The sequence below is a fragment of the Etheostoma spectabile genome, chromosome 15 (genome assembly GCF_008692095.1).
Source record: "Etheostoma spectabile isolate EspeVRDwgs_2016 chromosome 15, UIUC_Espe_1.0, whole genome shotgun sequence".
In the NCBI taxonomy this organism is placed as follows: Eukaryota; Metazoa; Chordata; class Actinopteri; order Perciformes; family Percidae; genus Etheostoma; species Etheostoma spectabile.
In genome coordinates, this window is record NC_045747.1 from 30,114,415 (window position 1) to 30,128,258 (window position 13,844).

The 13,844-nt window shown below is 38.9% G+C and overlaps 1 protein-coding gene across 2 annotated transcripts in view; it reads left to right on the plus strand.

The window, feature by feature from the left end:
• Window positions 1-12,897, plus strand: part of LOC116703412 (serine/threonine-protein phosphatase 4 catalytic subunit B) — a 21,227-nt gene extending 8,330 nt beyond the window's left edge. Inside the window, exons 1-9 of one of the 2 annotated variants that reach the window (XM_032538129.1) lie at window positions 3,777-4,025; window positions 4,665-4,949; window positions 5,505-5,556; window positions 5,650-5,700; window positions 6,527-6,628; window positions 8,302-8,475; window positions 8,636-8,762; window positions 8,976-9,165; window positions 11,983-12,897. In XM_032538129.1, the coding sequence (XP_032394020.1) occupies window positions 4,840-4,949; window positions 5,505-5,556; window positions 5,650-5,700; window positions 6,527-6,628; window positions 8,302-8,475; window positions 8,636-8,762; window positions 8,976-9,165; window positions 11,983-12,112 (936 nt within the window). In that variant the 5' untranslated portion in view covers window positions 3,777-4,025; window positions 4,665-4,839 and the 3' untranslated portion in view covers window positions 12,113-12,897. Of the gene's footprint in view, window positions 1-3,776; window positions 4,026-4,664; window positions 4,950-5,504; window positions 5,557-5,649; window positions 5,701-6,526; window positions 6,629-8,301; window positions 8,476-8,635; window positions 8,763-8,975; window positions 9,166-11,982 lie in introns of those variants that run through there. The other variant, XM_032538130.1, reaches the window with a different exon arrangement.
• The last annotated feature ends 947 nt before the right edge of the window (window positions 12,898-13,844 follow it).

Below are 13,844 nucleotides of genomic sequence, written 5' to 3' on the forward strand. Positions count from 1 at the left end.
CATTCAATTAGCATGAAAACATATCAGAGAACAGTTGACTCGGTATCCGTGTGTTATCAACCCCTAGGTTCATTTTGTGCTGGACTTGTCCTTTAATAATGCATAATGCTGCCATAGAAGTGCAGAAAATGTCCATAGCTTGTTTTTGCAGACCAATACTAGACCTCGCAGACAAATAACGATGCTTTTCCTGTCGCTGCCTTACAAGAAAAGCCTTCCTGTGGTTCAATGGTGAAAATCTTTTAAAAGGAAGCAACTGAAGTAGGACAGGAAATGTCTCCAGTAGTCGTAGTTAGGCAAGATGAAGAAATGCAGTACGAGGAACCCACATTTAAGATAACAGTCATTTTACTGACTTCTCTTATTATTTATTATTATTTACGATAATGAAGTGCAAGGGCTTGGTTTGAGACGTGTGTTTTCAATTTGTGTTTTGAATCCCATCTTCTGTTTCTACATGCGTTTAAGGACTACAGCAACAATACAAAAGAATTCATCATGCAATATTCTGCTAGAAGAATACTAAATATATATAAAAAATAACAAAAAGCTGCCTGGCTTTTTGTACTGTTTAATCCATAACTTTACAGAACTATGTACAGTTGTGTTCGAAATAATAGCAGTGCCTCAACAGCAGCAAGAAAATCACTGGTTTTATTAACATTTCAAACTCTATACCCCAGATAAGTTTCTGGGGGGTAAAATAAAGGTATAGAAAACCAACAAACCCAACAGGACAGCCATGCATACTGTGGATTCTGTGAAATTGAATGATTAACTGAAAAGGGTGTGTTCAAAAAAATAGCAGTGGTGAGTTCAATTAGAGAGGGCATCAATTAGGGAGGGTATTCTGGGAAAAAAGGGTGTTAACAGGTGATCCGTATTTAAGGATCAAGACAACTGGCATGCTGGCTGTGCATTTCTCCTGAAAAAACAATGAAAATGGGTTGTTCAAGACACTGTTCTGAAGATGAGCGTTTCCTAATAAAAAAATTGATTAAAGAAGGGAAAACATACAAAGAGGTGCAGAAAATCATTGGCTGTTCAGCTAAAATGATCTCAAATCCCTGAAATGGGCAAAAAAACTGAAAAACGAGGAAGAAAAAGAAAGACAACCCCTCGAATGGACAGAAGAATAGCCAAACTGGCGAAGACTCAGCCAATGATGGGATCCAAGAGGATCAAGCAAGACCTTCAGTTGACAGTGAGTACTGTGACAATCAGAAGACGTCTTATTGAGGTTAACCTTCCAGCAAGAAGCCCCCGCAAAGTCCCACTGCTGAGAAAAAGACATGTGCAGAAGCGTTTACAATTTGCCAAAGAGCACATTGACTGGCCTGAAAAGAAATGGCATAATATCTTGTGGACAGATGAAAGCAAGATTGTTCTTTTTGGGTCTAAGGGTCACAGGCAGTATGTCAGACGCCCTGCAAACACAGAATTCAAGCCACAGTACTCACTGAAGACCATTAAGCATGGTGGTGCAAGCATCATGATATGGGGATGTTTTTCATACTATGGTGTTGGTCCGATTCACCGCATACAAGGGATCATGGATCAGTTCCAGTACATCAGGATCCTGGAAGAGGTCATGCTGCCATATGCTGAGGAGGAAATGCCGTTGAGGTGGACCTTTCAACAGGATAATGACCCCAAACACACCAGCAAGCGAGCAAAAGCATGGTTCCAGATGAACAAGATTCAACTGATGGAGTGGCCAGCACAATCCCCGGACCTTAATCCATTGAAAACTGTGGGCTGACATAAAAAGTGCAGTGCATGAGGCAAAACCAAGAAACGCTGAGGAATTGTGGAATACAGTGCATTATCCTGGGCTGCAATACCTGTGGAACGATGCCAGAAGTTGGTTGACTCCAGCACCACAGATGTGAAGCAGTCATCGGAAACCGTGGTTTTGCGACAAAATATTAGTTTAGGATACTCAGCTAGGTTCACTTATCAAGAATTTCTTTGTTTGTACAGTACATTTTTGAGTTTCCAAGGAAAGATGGCAACACTGCTATTCTTTTGAACATGCCATTTCTTACTTTATTTGAAATATTATTATTATTATTTAAGTTTTGATGACTTTGCGCAATTGTTTTGCTTTGGAATAGAATGTACTGTGTCCCCAATGTATCTGTGTTCATTAAAGTACAATTTCTTTGAAGAATTTTGACATTTACTCATTTTTCTAAAGGCACTGCTATTATTTCGAACACAACTGTAGCTCAACCTTCAACATCTACAGTTTAAAATTTGACATATGCGTTAATGCAGCTGTAATATTGATCCAAAAACATTATATATAATAGTAAAACACTGACAGGAAACATGTTGTTGCATAATCCATCAACTTTTTGTTTTTAATCTTTTTTTACTGACACAGTTTGCTGATAATACTAACATACCGGTACTTTTACTTCAGTAAGGATTTTGAACGCTGTACTTTTATGAGTAGTGAAGTATTTTTACAGTTTGGTATTATTCTCTGCCATTATAACATTTTAGACCCCCTGAGGTCTTAAGGGTATTTTTACATTCACGAAATGTAAAAAAAAAGAAAGAAAAAAAACCAGCCCCTTTTCTCTTAGCTTAAGAGTTCTTCCATGTCCTTATTAAAAAATGTTATTAAAAAGAATTTTTAGGAATCCTCCTAGTGGTAAGATAAAATGAATTGTAAATACAGGTCCAGAGCTTTACAGTGCTAATTATTTTATTATTATGAATTTGGTAAAAAGGAGTTATAACAAAAGACCATTTAAAAAAAAAAAAAAGGTTTTTGGGGTATGCCTGTAAACATTGTTAACTTTTTTGCTCCAAAAATCTCAGTTTTCCAGGTTTAAAAGCTGTGTATTAAAGTAATTATTATAATATTGTACTTTGTCCCTGTTTTCTACACAGGTCAGACATACAGATGTGCACATTCCTACTGTAATGTTAACCATCAACATTTTGTACTATGCTGCTATTGTCATAACTTTTTTACATCTTACTGATTGTGTTTCTAAGCCTCTGCTTCTTTAATCAAATCTCTTGTTTACCAAAGGTTTTGAAGTGGCAGGAAAAATTGTTTATTTTTATGTCTATTAAAAAATCAAGTGCAATTAATAAAAAATATGGTCTTCATTTAATAGAGGGTGGTTGTGTTGTGATTGTTGCTACTGGCCACTTTAAATGACATAGCCTGCTGTTTTCTCACGAGTCACAGTATTGATAATGTTAGTGAGTCACTTAACACACTTGCAGTATTTGCCTGCCACTTTTGAATTGTTATATCTAAGGTTTCACTCAAAGCCATTTTGCGTCAACAAATTCAACAGTATTTTTTTTTCAATTAATCAAATCCTTGTTTGAAACCCATTAAATGTAAGAAAAAAACTCTTAAAACCTTGAATAATAATGTTCCTATTTATTTCCACAACAAGAGGTCAATATTTCCTTGAGATATAATTTCACAAAAACTGTATGGCTATAGATGATTGACACTGGGAGGATGCTTGATTTGTAAATAATAGAATTGGGATTAGTTGTTGGAGTTGGTTAGATAATAAATACGATTGAATTGTTTGCTCAATCAATCAATTGAATCACGTGAAATCGTACGAGGTAGCCGATCATTCAGGTGAGACGTAATCCCATCAGCCCCTTCAATTTGTGCATATTCATCATAAAGAACGTCAGATCTCCATTTACTGTTTTCTTCCTCACACAAAGCCAAATAAACAGATTATAACCGAACTTCATTAAAAAAAACTACCTTCGCCCATAGACTTAGAGATACAGGCCATACCTTCTCCTCTCCATATACTTTAGGCTCGACACAGGCTGTACTGAGCAATGCGCGTTCCGCCACCGGAAGTAACAGTTCATGAGTAGCAGCACGGCAGAAGTGAACCGCCGGCAACGACGATATCGGCAAGCCTAAGAGGAGCCGGTGGATGGCGAAAAAAACGCACAATCCACGGAATGAAAGATATCGCTAGATGCTTGTTTGTCACTGCTGTGCTATCACTCACTCAACGGTATTTACTCTTACTCGCGTTTCGTCGAATTAGCAGCGTTTCATGAATGTGTTACTAGCTTTAGCTAACGTTAGCTTGGTCACGAACTTAGCCGAGAAGCGCTAACCAGTGTTGACGTCTTCAGCCGTGGTTAGCCAGCTAACACAGCATTCCGTCAGCTAGCTAAGCTAAATGTGTTTCTTAAATTTATCAGCCCAGTTAGTATGTAAAGTGGTTCGGTACGGGTTGGTAAACGTTAGTGTTACCCCTCAGAATAAATTCACAAACGAAATGGTTAGGTAAGTTATTAAATAATCAGTTGTTCATTGACGTCGTTAGCAATGATATAGCTTGCTAAGCTAACGTGCTATGGGTTAGCTAACTACTAAGCTAGCTACGCCCATAGGCCTCGCATTCCTTGACGAATAACGTCAGTTTTCTCTGTTGCGTTGTTCATATGTAGTCTGTGTAAACAAACGAGTAATGCAGTGCGAGTTTCCTATCCTGAATACATTATCTTTATCGTTTAGATAGCAACTCATGCTCAAACTAACAAGCCGCAAACGTTTCTCCTGTTAAAGTTACGTGAATGAAGTTGCATTGTTATGGTTTTTATTCAAATTCGTTGTTGAATTGCTTAACCGTTTTTTTTCTTTGCAGTTACTTTTTCTGAACATCCTCAAAACAAGGAGGCTGACGTACAAGTGTTGAAGAGCCCAGTTTTTCCCCAAAGCGGTGTGTTGTGAGTGTCTGTTGCCTGGGGAAAAAAAGAGCCTAGAGACCCCGGCGTGTGACCAGAGGAGTGTGTGACCATAGTGTGTGAGCCGCTCTCCCTATGTGTGTCACAATGGGGGACATCAGTGACCTGGACCGACAGATAGAGCAGCTCCGACGTTGTGAGCTTATTAAAGAAAATGAAGTCAAGGCACTGTGTGCCAAAGCCAGGTAATGGATGAACTTGGCCTTTTATAAAGACACATAATTTACACGAGTTAGCTATATATTTCATCAGAACTTTTGACTAGCTACATCATACATGGCATACTACATCATAATTGTACACAATGTTTACCACATAACTAATCTTGAGCGAAGATGATTTTGAAGCTGTTTTTTTTTAGGTACAGAATTTCATAATGTTGCTTTAAAATTAGTGTGCGGGGGAAACCTCTATCTTGCCCAGTAAGAGCGTGCGCCCCGTGTAGGCTGAGGCCTTTGCAGCGGCCCAGGTTCGAGTCCGACCTGCGACCCTTTGCTGTGTGTCACTCCCATCTCTCTCACCTATCCTGTCTATCCACTGTCACTCTGAAATAAAGGGGGAAAAAGCCCCCCAAAATAATCTTTAAAATTAGTGTGCATCATGAAACAGCTCCAGCCTATTTTTGTAGGTTAGCAGGCTTAACAGAACCACTGTTTATGGGATTGTTTGTTTAATGTCCCATGAAAACGAGTACATAGAGGTAGGTGACAAGCCACATCTCTATGTGTATGTATTTACAGAGAGATTCTGGTTGAAGAAAGCAATGTCCAGAGAGTAGACTCTCCTGTCACAGTAAGTAACTCATTTTTTTTGGCTCACCTTTTCTTAGAATTTAACTAAAAAGTATGTTAAACATGTTACTGTTTCTCCTGTTTTTCCTCATAGGTGTGTGGGGATATACATGGTCAGTTCTATGACTTGAAGGAGCTGTTTAGAGTAAGTTTCTGCTACTTGTTAAACCCCAATCACTATGAATTTAAGGCCTGTTCACACAGGAAGAAACTAAATGAAAATATGGATTATATACGTATGTATTTATAATTTGACACACTTCCACTCCTCTTTTGTAGGCTACTAAGGCTGTCAAAGTTGGCCAAAAATGATGTTTGAATATTCCTTGTATAAAAAAAATGCCCACAAAATGTTTGAATGTATTCAAATATCTATTTTTGTATATTATGAAAATGAGACTCAAACCAATAGAATGGGAGGTGTAGCTACCTGTATAGATGCAGTTACACCTAGAGATGCTTAAATGTTTTCTTTCACATTACAAAATGAAGAAATGCAATTATGTACTTTTAAAAATGAAAAACATTTAAACCCTGTAGACTTCTCTCCCATTCTGTCTGGCGTGTGCAGGAGGCAGACAGGACACAAATTTACACTGGTAGCGCCAGCCGCATGATCAAAACGTCGTCAATACGCCCACTGGCGTAGCCGGTGAATTCTCTTGGCGAGCTGCTCTGTGTTCAGTCAGACATTACACTAATGGGGAGCAGTGGCACTGTAGTGCTGCTTTTTCCTCCCACAATGGAATATTATTTTTTGTATTTGTATGTCTTTTATTTGTATTTATTTTTTTACAATTTCAGTTTAGAATGTTTGACAGCCCTATAGGCTACTCTCTGTCACAAACCAGTTCAACCTCTATACATTTGCAGATTGTTTCTGTTTGTAATCTTTGTTTATCAAACGAACCACATCAAATTCCCAGTATCCGGCTGTTAAACTACTTGTTTTTATTTTTCTCAAATGACAGGTTGGCGGCGATGTTCCAGAGACAAATTATCTCTTCATGGGTGACTTTGTGGACAGAGGCTTTTACAGTGTAGAGACTTTCCTTCTTCTGCTAGCTCTTAAGGTACACATGTACACATATATTTATATTTTATTTTTTCCTCCTACTCGTCTGTCTATAGGCCTAATGAACCCACAAATGAATTATATTTTCAACTAAGTTGTTCAAAATAGCCTTGTGACTCAACATTATTGTCAGCTAATGTTGTATGTAACATGTAAAACATTGTCTCATGCGGATGAGTAGTGTTTTGGGGTGGGGGGGGATTGATACAGCATATTACGCAATATTTTCAGTGGCAATACTGTGTCAATACATAGGCGCCAAGTATGGATCTATTATGTGTTGGTCAGTTTGTCTGCTTGACAATACCATTTTGCAGCAATAACACAGAAGTGATATGAACAAACAGAAATTAATCTTTTTACATAAAACAGATGTTGACAAAGTTTCCTTTTGGGGACATTATTTGAAATTGTGAAAATTAGAAGTTGAAATAAGATTATAAATTGCAATGCGTCCCAGAAAATTGCAATATGTTTAAAATCGCAATAATATTGTATTGGGAGGCGTCTGGTGATTCCAAGACCTAGCAATGTTCCATTTGCAGGGTGGAAGCTTAAATAAGTCCCTGTTGCAGTGGAACTAATGTAATTTTAAAGATTAAACATGTAACTATATTAATAAAATTCTTTAATGCTAATATTGTAGCAACAGTAACACTGCAAGTTAACACTATCATCACAAACCAGGTCATCCTGGCTTGTGATATAAGTGATGTAACTGGGCAGTCTTGGCATTATAGAAATATATCACAGGGAGGGAGTTGTTTTTGCAACTTTAGTGTAAAAGATCATAATGGTTTTAACTTTGGAAATTTCCGCAGCCTTACCTTGCAAGCTTAGCGACAAACTGCACAGAGAAGGAGAGTCTTGCGCTCATCCCATGAGTGAAATTATTTAGTTGTAGTTTCTTGGTCGGATTCCTGGTAAAATAAGAGTAAGAAAGAACAAGTCAATAAGTGTGTAAAGTAACATAGCTACAATAAAACGTGTAGTAGTAAGATTAGGTTAAAAAGATTGTTTCGGACAGCTCAGGCGGTAGAGTGGGCGCCCATATATAGGGGTTTACTCCTTGATGCGGGTTCAACTCTAATCTGCAGCCCTTTCCTGCCCCCCCCCCCCCCCCCCCCCCCCCCCCCCCCCCCCTTTCATGTCTTCAGCTGTCCTGTCAAGTTTCAAAGGGATCGTTCAAATTCGTTGTGGTGCCGTTTTAACAAATAAGTACAGTGTGAATATAATTAGCAGCAGCAGTGAACAAATAACACATTGGCACATGTAGCCAATAAATTACTGCACCAAGTAATTATCGTACATAATTGTCCATAACTGATGCAAGCTGCTGTGAGGTGGATGGGTGTTGATTGGATATTACTCGTATAACATCTAGCTAATCAGACAGTTTTTATTCAGTTCTTTAGTTTATTTCAGTTTGTTATTATCCAATTCTATTCAAAGTGCTCCAAATTCAAAAGACTAAGTTCTTTGGGTGTGAAGTAGATTGGACGCACGGATCATGGAATACTTCAAAGACAGACAGGCGCGCACACAGATATCCTAAATGATGATGATTGTCATTATTATTACTAATAGAGAGATCAAATGTTTGGAGAAATCATTTCTAAAAAACATTTTAGAAGGCTCATGAAATCCTCTCCTCATCACTTTGCTTCTCAGGTGCGATATCCAGACAGGATAACCTTGATTCGGGGAAACCATGAGTCCCGGCAAATCACCCAGGTCTACGGCTTCTACGATGAGTGCCTCCGCAAGTACGGCTCAGTCACAGTCTGGAGATACTGCACTGAGATATTTGACTACTTGTCCCTTTCCGCTATCATTGATGGCAAGGTGAGATACAGTATTTCAATGAAAATTCATCCTCTAAATTCACAGCCCATGTTTCCATGTTGGTGTTGCTACTCTAAAAGCTGGTTGAGTAACTTCTCTGTTTCCCATATGACATTATATAAGGTCCATCAGTTGGGTTAATATGCTCTGTTTTTTTCAGATTTTCTGTGTGCACGGTGGCTTGTCCCCGTCCATCCAGACGCTGGACCAGATCCGGACCATTGACAGAAAACAGGAAGTTCCCCATGATGGCCCTATGTGTGACCTCCTGTGGTCAGACCCTGAAGGTATACAGGCATCCCGTCGAGCCTTTTAACCACTGAATTGTTAACCAACATGTTTATAAATGGTCAAAGAAACTACTTGACATGTTAAAGTTAAAACTTGAAGCAGTGTCAAGTACTGTGGTCAGATAATAATCAGAGATTACAGCCGTGTGCCTCTTCCCTTGATGCATTGTTATGCGCAGAGCTTCACCTGGCTGATCTTGTTTCCCTCAGACACCACAGGGTGGGGGGTGAGTCCCAGAGGTGCTGGCTACTTGTTTGGAAGCGATGTAGTGGCCCAGTTCAACGCCGCCAACGACATCCACATGATCTGTCGAGCACACCAGCTGGTCATGGAGGGCTACAAGTGGCACTTCAATGAGACGGTGCTCACTGTATGGTCAGCACCCAACTACTGCTACAGGTATGTAGCTACAGCACGGCCTGAAATTTAAACGTTAACATCCTAAATTCCTTGAAGTGTTGGGTTCCAGGTTGTTAGTAATAATAATAAAGAGATCTGATTTTTCTTGCATCCATGTAACACTACCTCTAATGCACATTGAAGGGGCTACATTAACTCCTGGCCTGGAGTGTTTTCTTCTTATATTAGCCTAAAATGCTACTAAACTAAGGGGAGGACATTGCTCTTTGTTTGATCGAAGTAAAAGTAAAGTAAGGCTTTGTCAGCTTCTTGCTTCATTTAAAAAGACCAATAATGCCGTGATTTAATTGCAATGAACAGATATAAAGTTAAAGTAGGCCAAAATAACTACTTCAAGATGCTGATTTGTAAAAAGACATACTCTCGAAACTTACTAGGTAGTCTAACTTCCCAGCTTACTTTTCACCGAAAAAACTCCTTTTCCGTCCAGTCTCTGTATGAATAATGAGGTACTATTGAGCTCAGGGAGTCTACAGTTACAATAACTTGTTCCTCCATTTCTGATTATGAATGTTGCCTTTCCAACAAAGCGGCACACAAATTTCTCGCTCACGTGAAAGATTCAAAAATGTTGCTACCTTGTCATTCGCATCGCAGATTTGCTTAGCTTCACTATTCAAATGACAGCATCTGTCGACACCCAGCAAATGTGAATCTCCGAGCGTGATGGTATGAAGTGCAGGGCTTAAAGTATTAGTAAAAAAAAAAAATAATAATTTGGGAACTTGCATGAGGTTTTTTATTTTCGAGACAATTAATTTCACCTACCAATCAAATGAGAGGAACGCAACTCTAAAAACGCAGAGCTTAAATTACTTGGGCCTGATGCCGGATTTCTGGGGTATAACTATTTAAAAATAAATAGATGAAAAAGTCCACACAGGATTTGTTTTTGATGCGCTAGGTTTAACCAATCATCGAACTTCTACCTACCAATGACACGAGTTCTAGTCAATCAGATGCAAAGTAGGGCTGGTCCTTGACAAAAAGCACGAGTGCCATGTGTGGTCTCCGTGGTAACGTGGCAAAATATATAGATCCAGGTTTAGTTGAGAAAGGAGTTAAAAACAAATGGCACTGGGTATGAATAGAGGACAAGAGGAAAAGGGTGGAGACGGGAAGCCGTTCAGCACTTGGTGCTTTAAATTGAGCACCCGACTTTAGACGACTAGCTATATGAAAAGATAAACTAAGCAAAGTTTTTATAAATCTACATGAAGCTACTAATGTCAACATGGACAATATCATGAATGTACAAATTCGCTTTTTTGATGACCTGGCCAAAGTACACACACACCTAGAAAGTTTTGTTTTCACAATGATTTATTGTAGGACTATATTATTGCAATATGAAAATCTCCATTGACTCCTAATTTAATATATGGTTGGAAGTAGTAACATTCAATCCCAAACTTTTAAATTCTTAAAAATGATGACTTTTATTATTGTGTAATGTAAGAAGGACTTTAACCGTTTTGGCATATTGAAACATTACACTGGGGCATACTTATATTATCCATATTTCAATTATTTTAGGTACTTCTCAACCGATGATTTGATTTCATTAGAATTAGTGTTTAATAATAAAGTTGTAAGGAATAGTTTTGGAACTGTACTGAAATTTGTGAATAAACATCTTAATGCCAGTGTAGTAAAGATGACAAGACAAATACTGAAGTCCACTTGTGGCCTTTATTTGACCCCCACACCATTTACAGTATCTACACTGGTGATGTCTCTAGAACCAAGATTTCCCGAAGCGTTTGATTAATTGTGCAACCCTAGTTTCTAACGTCTCTGGTCACGCAACAGGAACATTGTTGTTTTTGCACGGTACCTTTTTGAAAAGGTGTCTGGAAGTCGGGAACGTGTCTGGGGACACTAGTTGTTGCATTATGACCGTTAAATGCACTTTATATGTTCTTTGCTCTATGGCACATGTTTTGTATGCCTTATGACATTTTTATATTTTTCAAATATAATAAAGAAGTTCATGTTTCAAGTTAAAGTACATGGAATCTTAGAAAATCCTTTATTACTGTGGTATCGAAATCGTCATCGAGAATCGTTATTTTACTGGTACTGACCCCGACCCCTAATCTACACAGACAATGACTGAAGATGGTAGTCCCAGACATGATGTTGAAAGCAATAACGTTCCATTCTTCAAAACGAGTTATTTTTAATGGGCCGTGAAAAGCCTACAGTATAAATACCCCAAAAGATGCAAATCTGCATGTGTAACTTGATTATCTAGTTCAACAGCATCCGTTAGGGTTTTTCCATGCACATGTACTGGCTCAGCTTGTATTTCCGTTACAACGGGGCCACTCGCGTGAAGGTGTCTCTTGAGTCCCACTGACTCGGTGCTATCTTAAAAACAGCTGCACAATATGACCAAAATATGCGATACAGGGCTCCAGACTAACTCTTTTTGCTAGGACCACTATAACCCCTTGATAAAATTAGGGGCACAGCCAGAAAATTGAGGGGGGCACACCTTCAATCGACGCAATTCTTCACATTTGCCCCATTTTAACTGTATTACTGATAAATGCTTTGTAATGAATACAGATCTAAAATCTCTTATTTTAAGTCGGTTGCATTTTAATTGATTGCTGCTTAACAAAGGCACATGCAGAAATGTTAACAAAAATGTCAGTGTACTGTATTATTGATTCTGCCTCATATAGAAAGTACTGAGAGCACAGCCACTTTCAAGACCAGGTCTAGAAAGCAGCCCAGTTTCTAATACGTGAATGTCCCAACCAGTTCTGTCTGTCTCTTGCTAATCAGATGTGGCAACGTGGCAGCCATCTTGGAGCTCGATGAGCATCTACAGCGGGAGTTTATCATATTTGAGGCGGCACCGCAAGAGACCAGAGGCATCCCCTCCAAGAAGCCAGTAGCCGACTATTTCCTGTGAAGTCTTGGAGCGAACAGCCATGACGTGTTGAAATCTCCGGCACCATTTCACAGCAGCAGCAGCAGCAGCCCCCCATCCTGCTGCTGGACGGTCCTGTCAGTCAGAACTCAGAGCAGTTTGACACAAACCCTGCTTACAGCCACAGATCGAAGAGCTGGATTTTTGCCGTACTGCCCAAGGCTGACAGAGCAGTCACTGTGAAGGGTGTAGGGGCGAGGTGGACACTGGACCCATGACTGTTGTCACTTCTCCTTAGCTTCTTAAAGGCCATGTTCTTTCTCCATTTCTTTCTCAATCTCTGTAGAAACGACACTCTCCCTCTCCGACTTAACCTTCACCACTCTTGTAGTATTCTTCCATGATAACATTGTCATTTAGTTTTAGAAGTATCTGAAGGGTGTTCGAGCTCTCTTTTTTTTATATGCAGATGTAGGGAGTCTAACAATTATCGTTTGAGGAGTTCCCTCAATGCATAAGTTCAAGTTTTTGATTTTTGTAAATGTTGCTTCCAGGATTAAATGCAAGATGATGTATTCCCTTACTCCCTTACTCCCTTCCTTTTGCTCTTATTTTTGTGTTTAACTGTCACCAGTTGTGCGTTACTATTTAACATACCCAGTGCTGCTGCTCAGCACCATCACAACTAAATACCAGATATGTACTGGCTGCAAACAGGAGTTACTATATTCACCATTATTTTCTCTCTTAATTCCTTTTAATCTACAAGTCTTTGTAGGTCTGTCAATTTTGATATTGTGAGAATAAAGTTTTTGTATCAATGCTGATTTCCTTTCAGGTTTGGTTAATTAAACACACACACCAACCGTGCAGTATTACATACATGTTCTCTGACATCAAGTCTAAGCTGTCCTGTACACATAATTTAGGGATGTGTAGGAAACGGGTGAGTGAATAGTAAAGTCCTTATTGTCACGATGTAAGTGAATGTGTATTAGTGCAGTGACTTATAGCCTATTATATTTTCGTTATGGGCTCCTAGTTAATCATTGGATTCAGTTCTCCAGGGGCCCGTTTCACGAAGGAGGATTAACAAACTGATCTAACCCTGATCGCTGAGTTGATTTACCCTGAGATGGGAAACTCAGTTTTACAGCTAATATGTAGTTTAATCAACTCGGAGTAGGTAGCCTCAGCGTTAAACGTGGACCACCACAATAAAATACGCAGCATGAATGAAGCCATGATACTACGATTCACCATGGTAACAACCACAGACCAACTGGTCGGCAGAAATACTCATGCACACATACTGTACAGCGAGTTTGAACATTTAAAAAAAAAAAAAAAAGCATCACAGCGGCTGCAGTAAAATGGCGAGAATTGGAATGGGAGAAAATTGCTACCTGAGTCTGTGTAATCTCTAATAGAGTATTAATTTCATATTTAATCACAGGTAACATAATATTGCTGATTACTTCTACTACTTCTGACCTCCTGAAGGTTTCCATTTGTATGTGTTACATTCATAGGTATTATCAGAATATGTTCTTTAAGCAAGTTTTTTTAATGTTAGAATCCATACCACTGACACTGTTCTTCATTTGGCCGTCAGTGATGAGTTCTTTTTGTTCTTAGGGAAGCACAGGAAGATGCTTTAGTGTTGGCACATGCACAATAAACTTACATAGATGCATATTTTGTGGTGTAGTCTCGGTTTTTAGTTCTTCAATCTTACTGGGCCAGTTGTTCAAAGGTAAACTAATCGGATTTT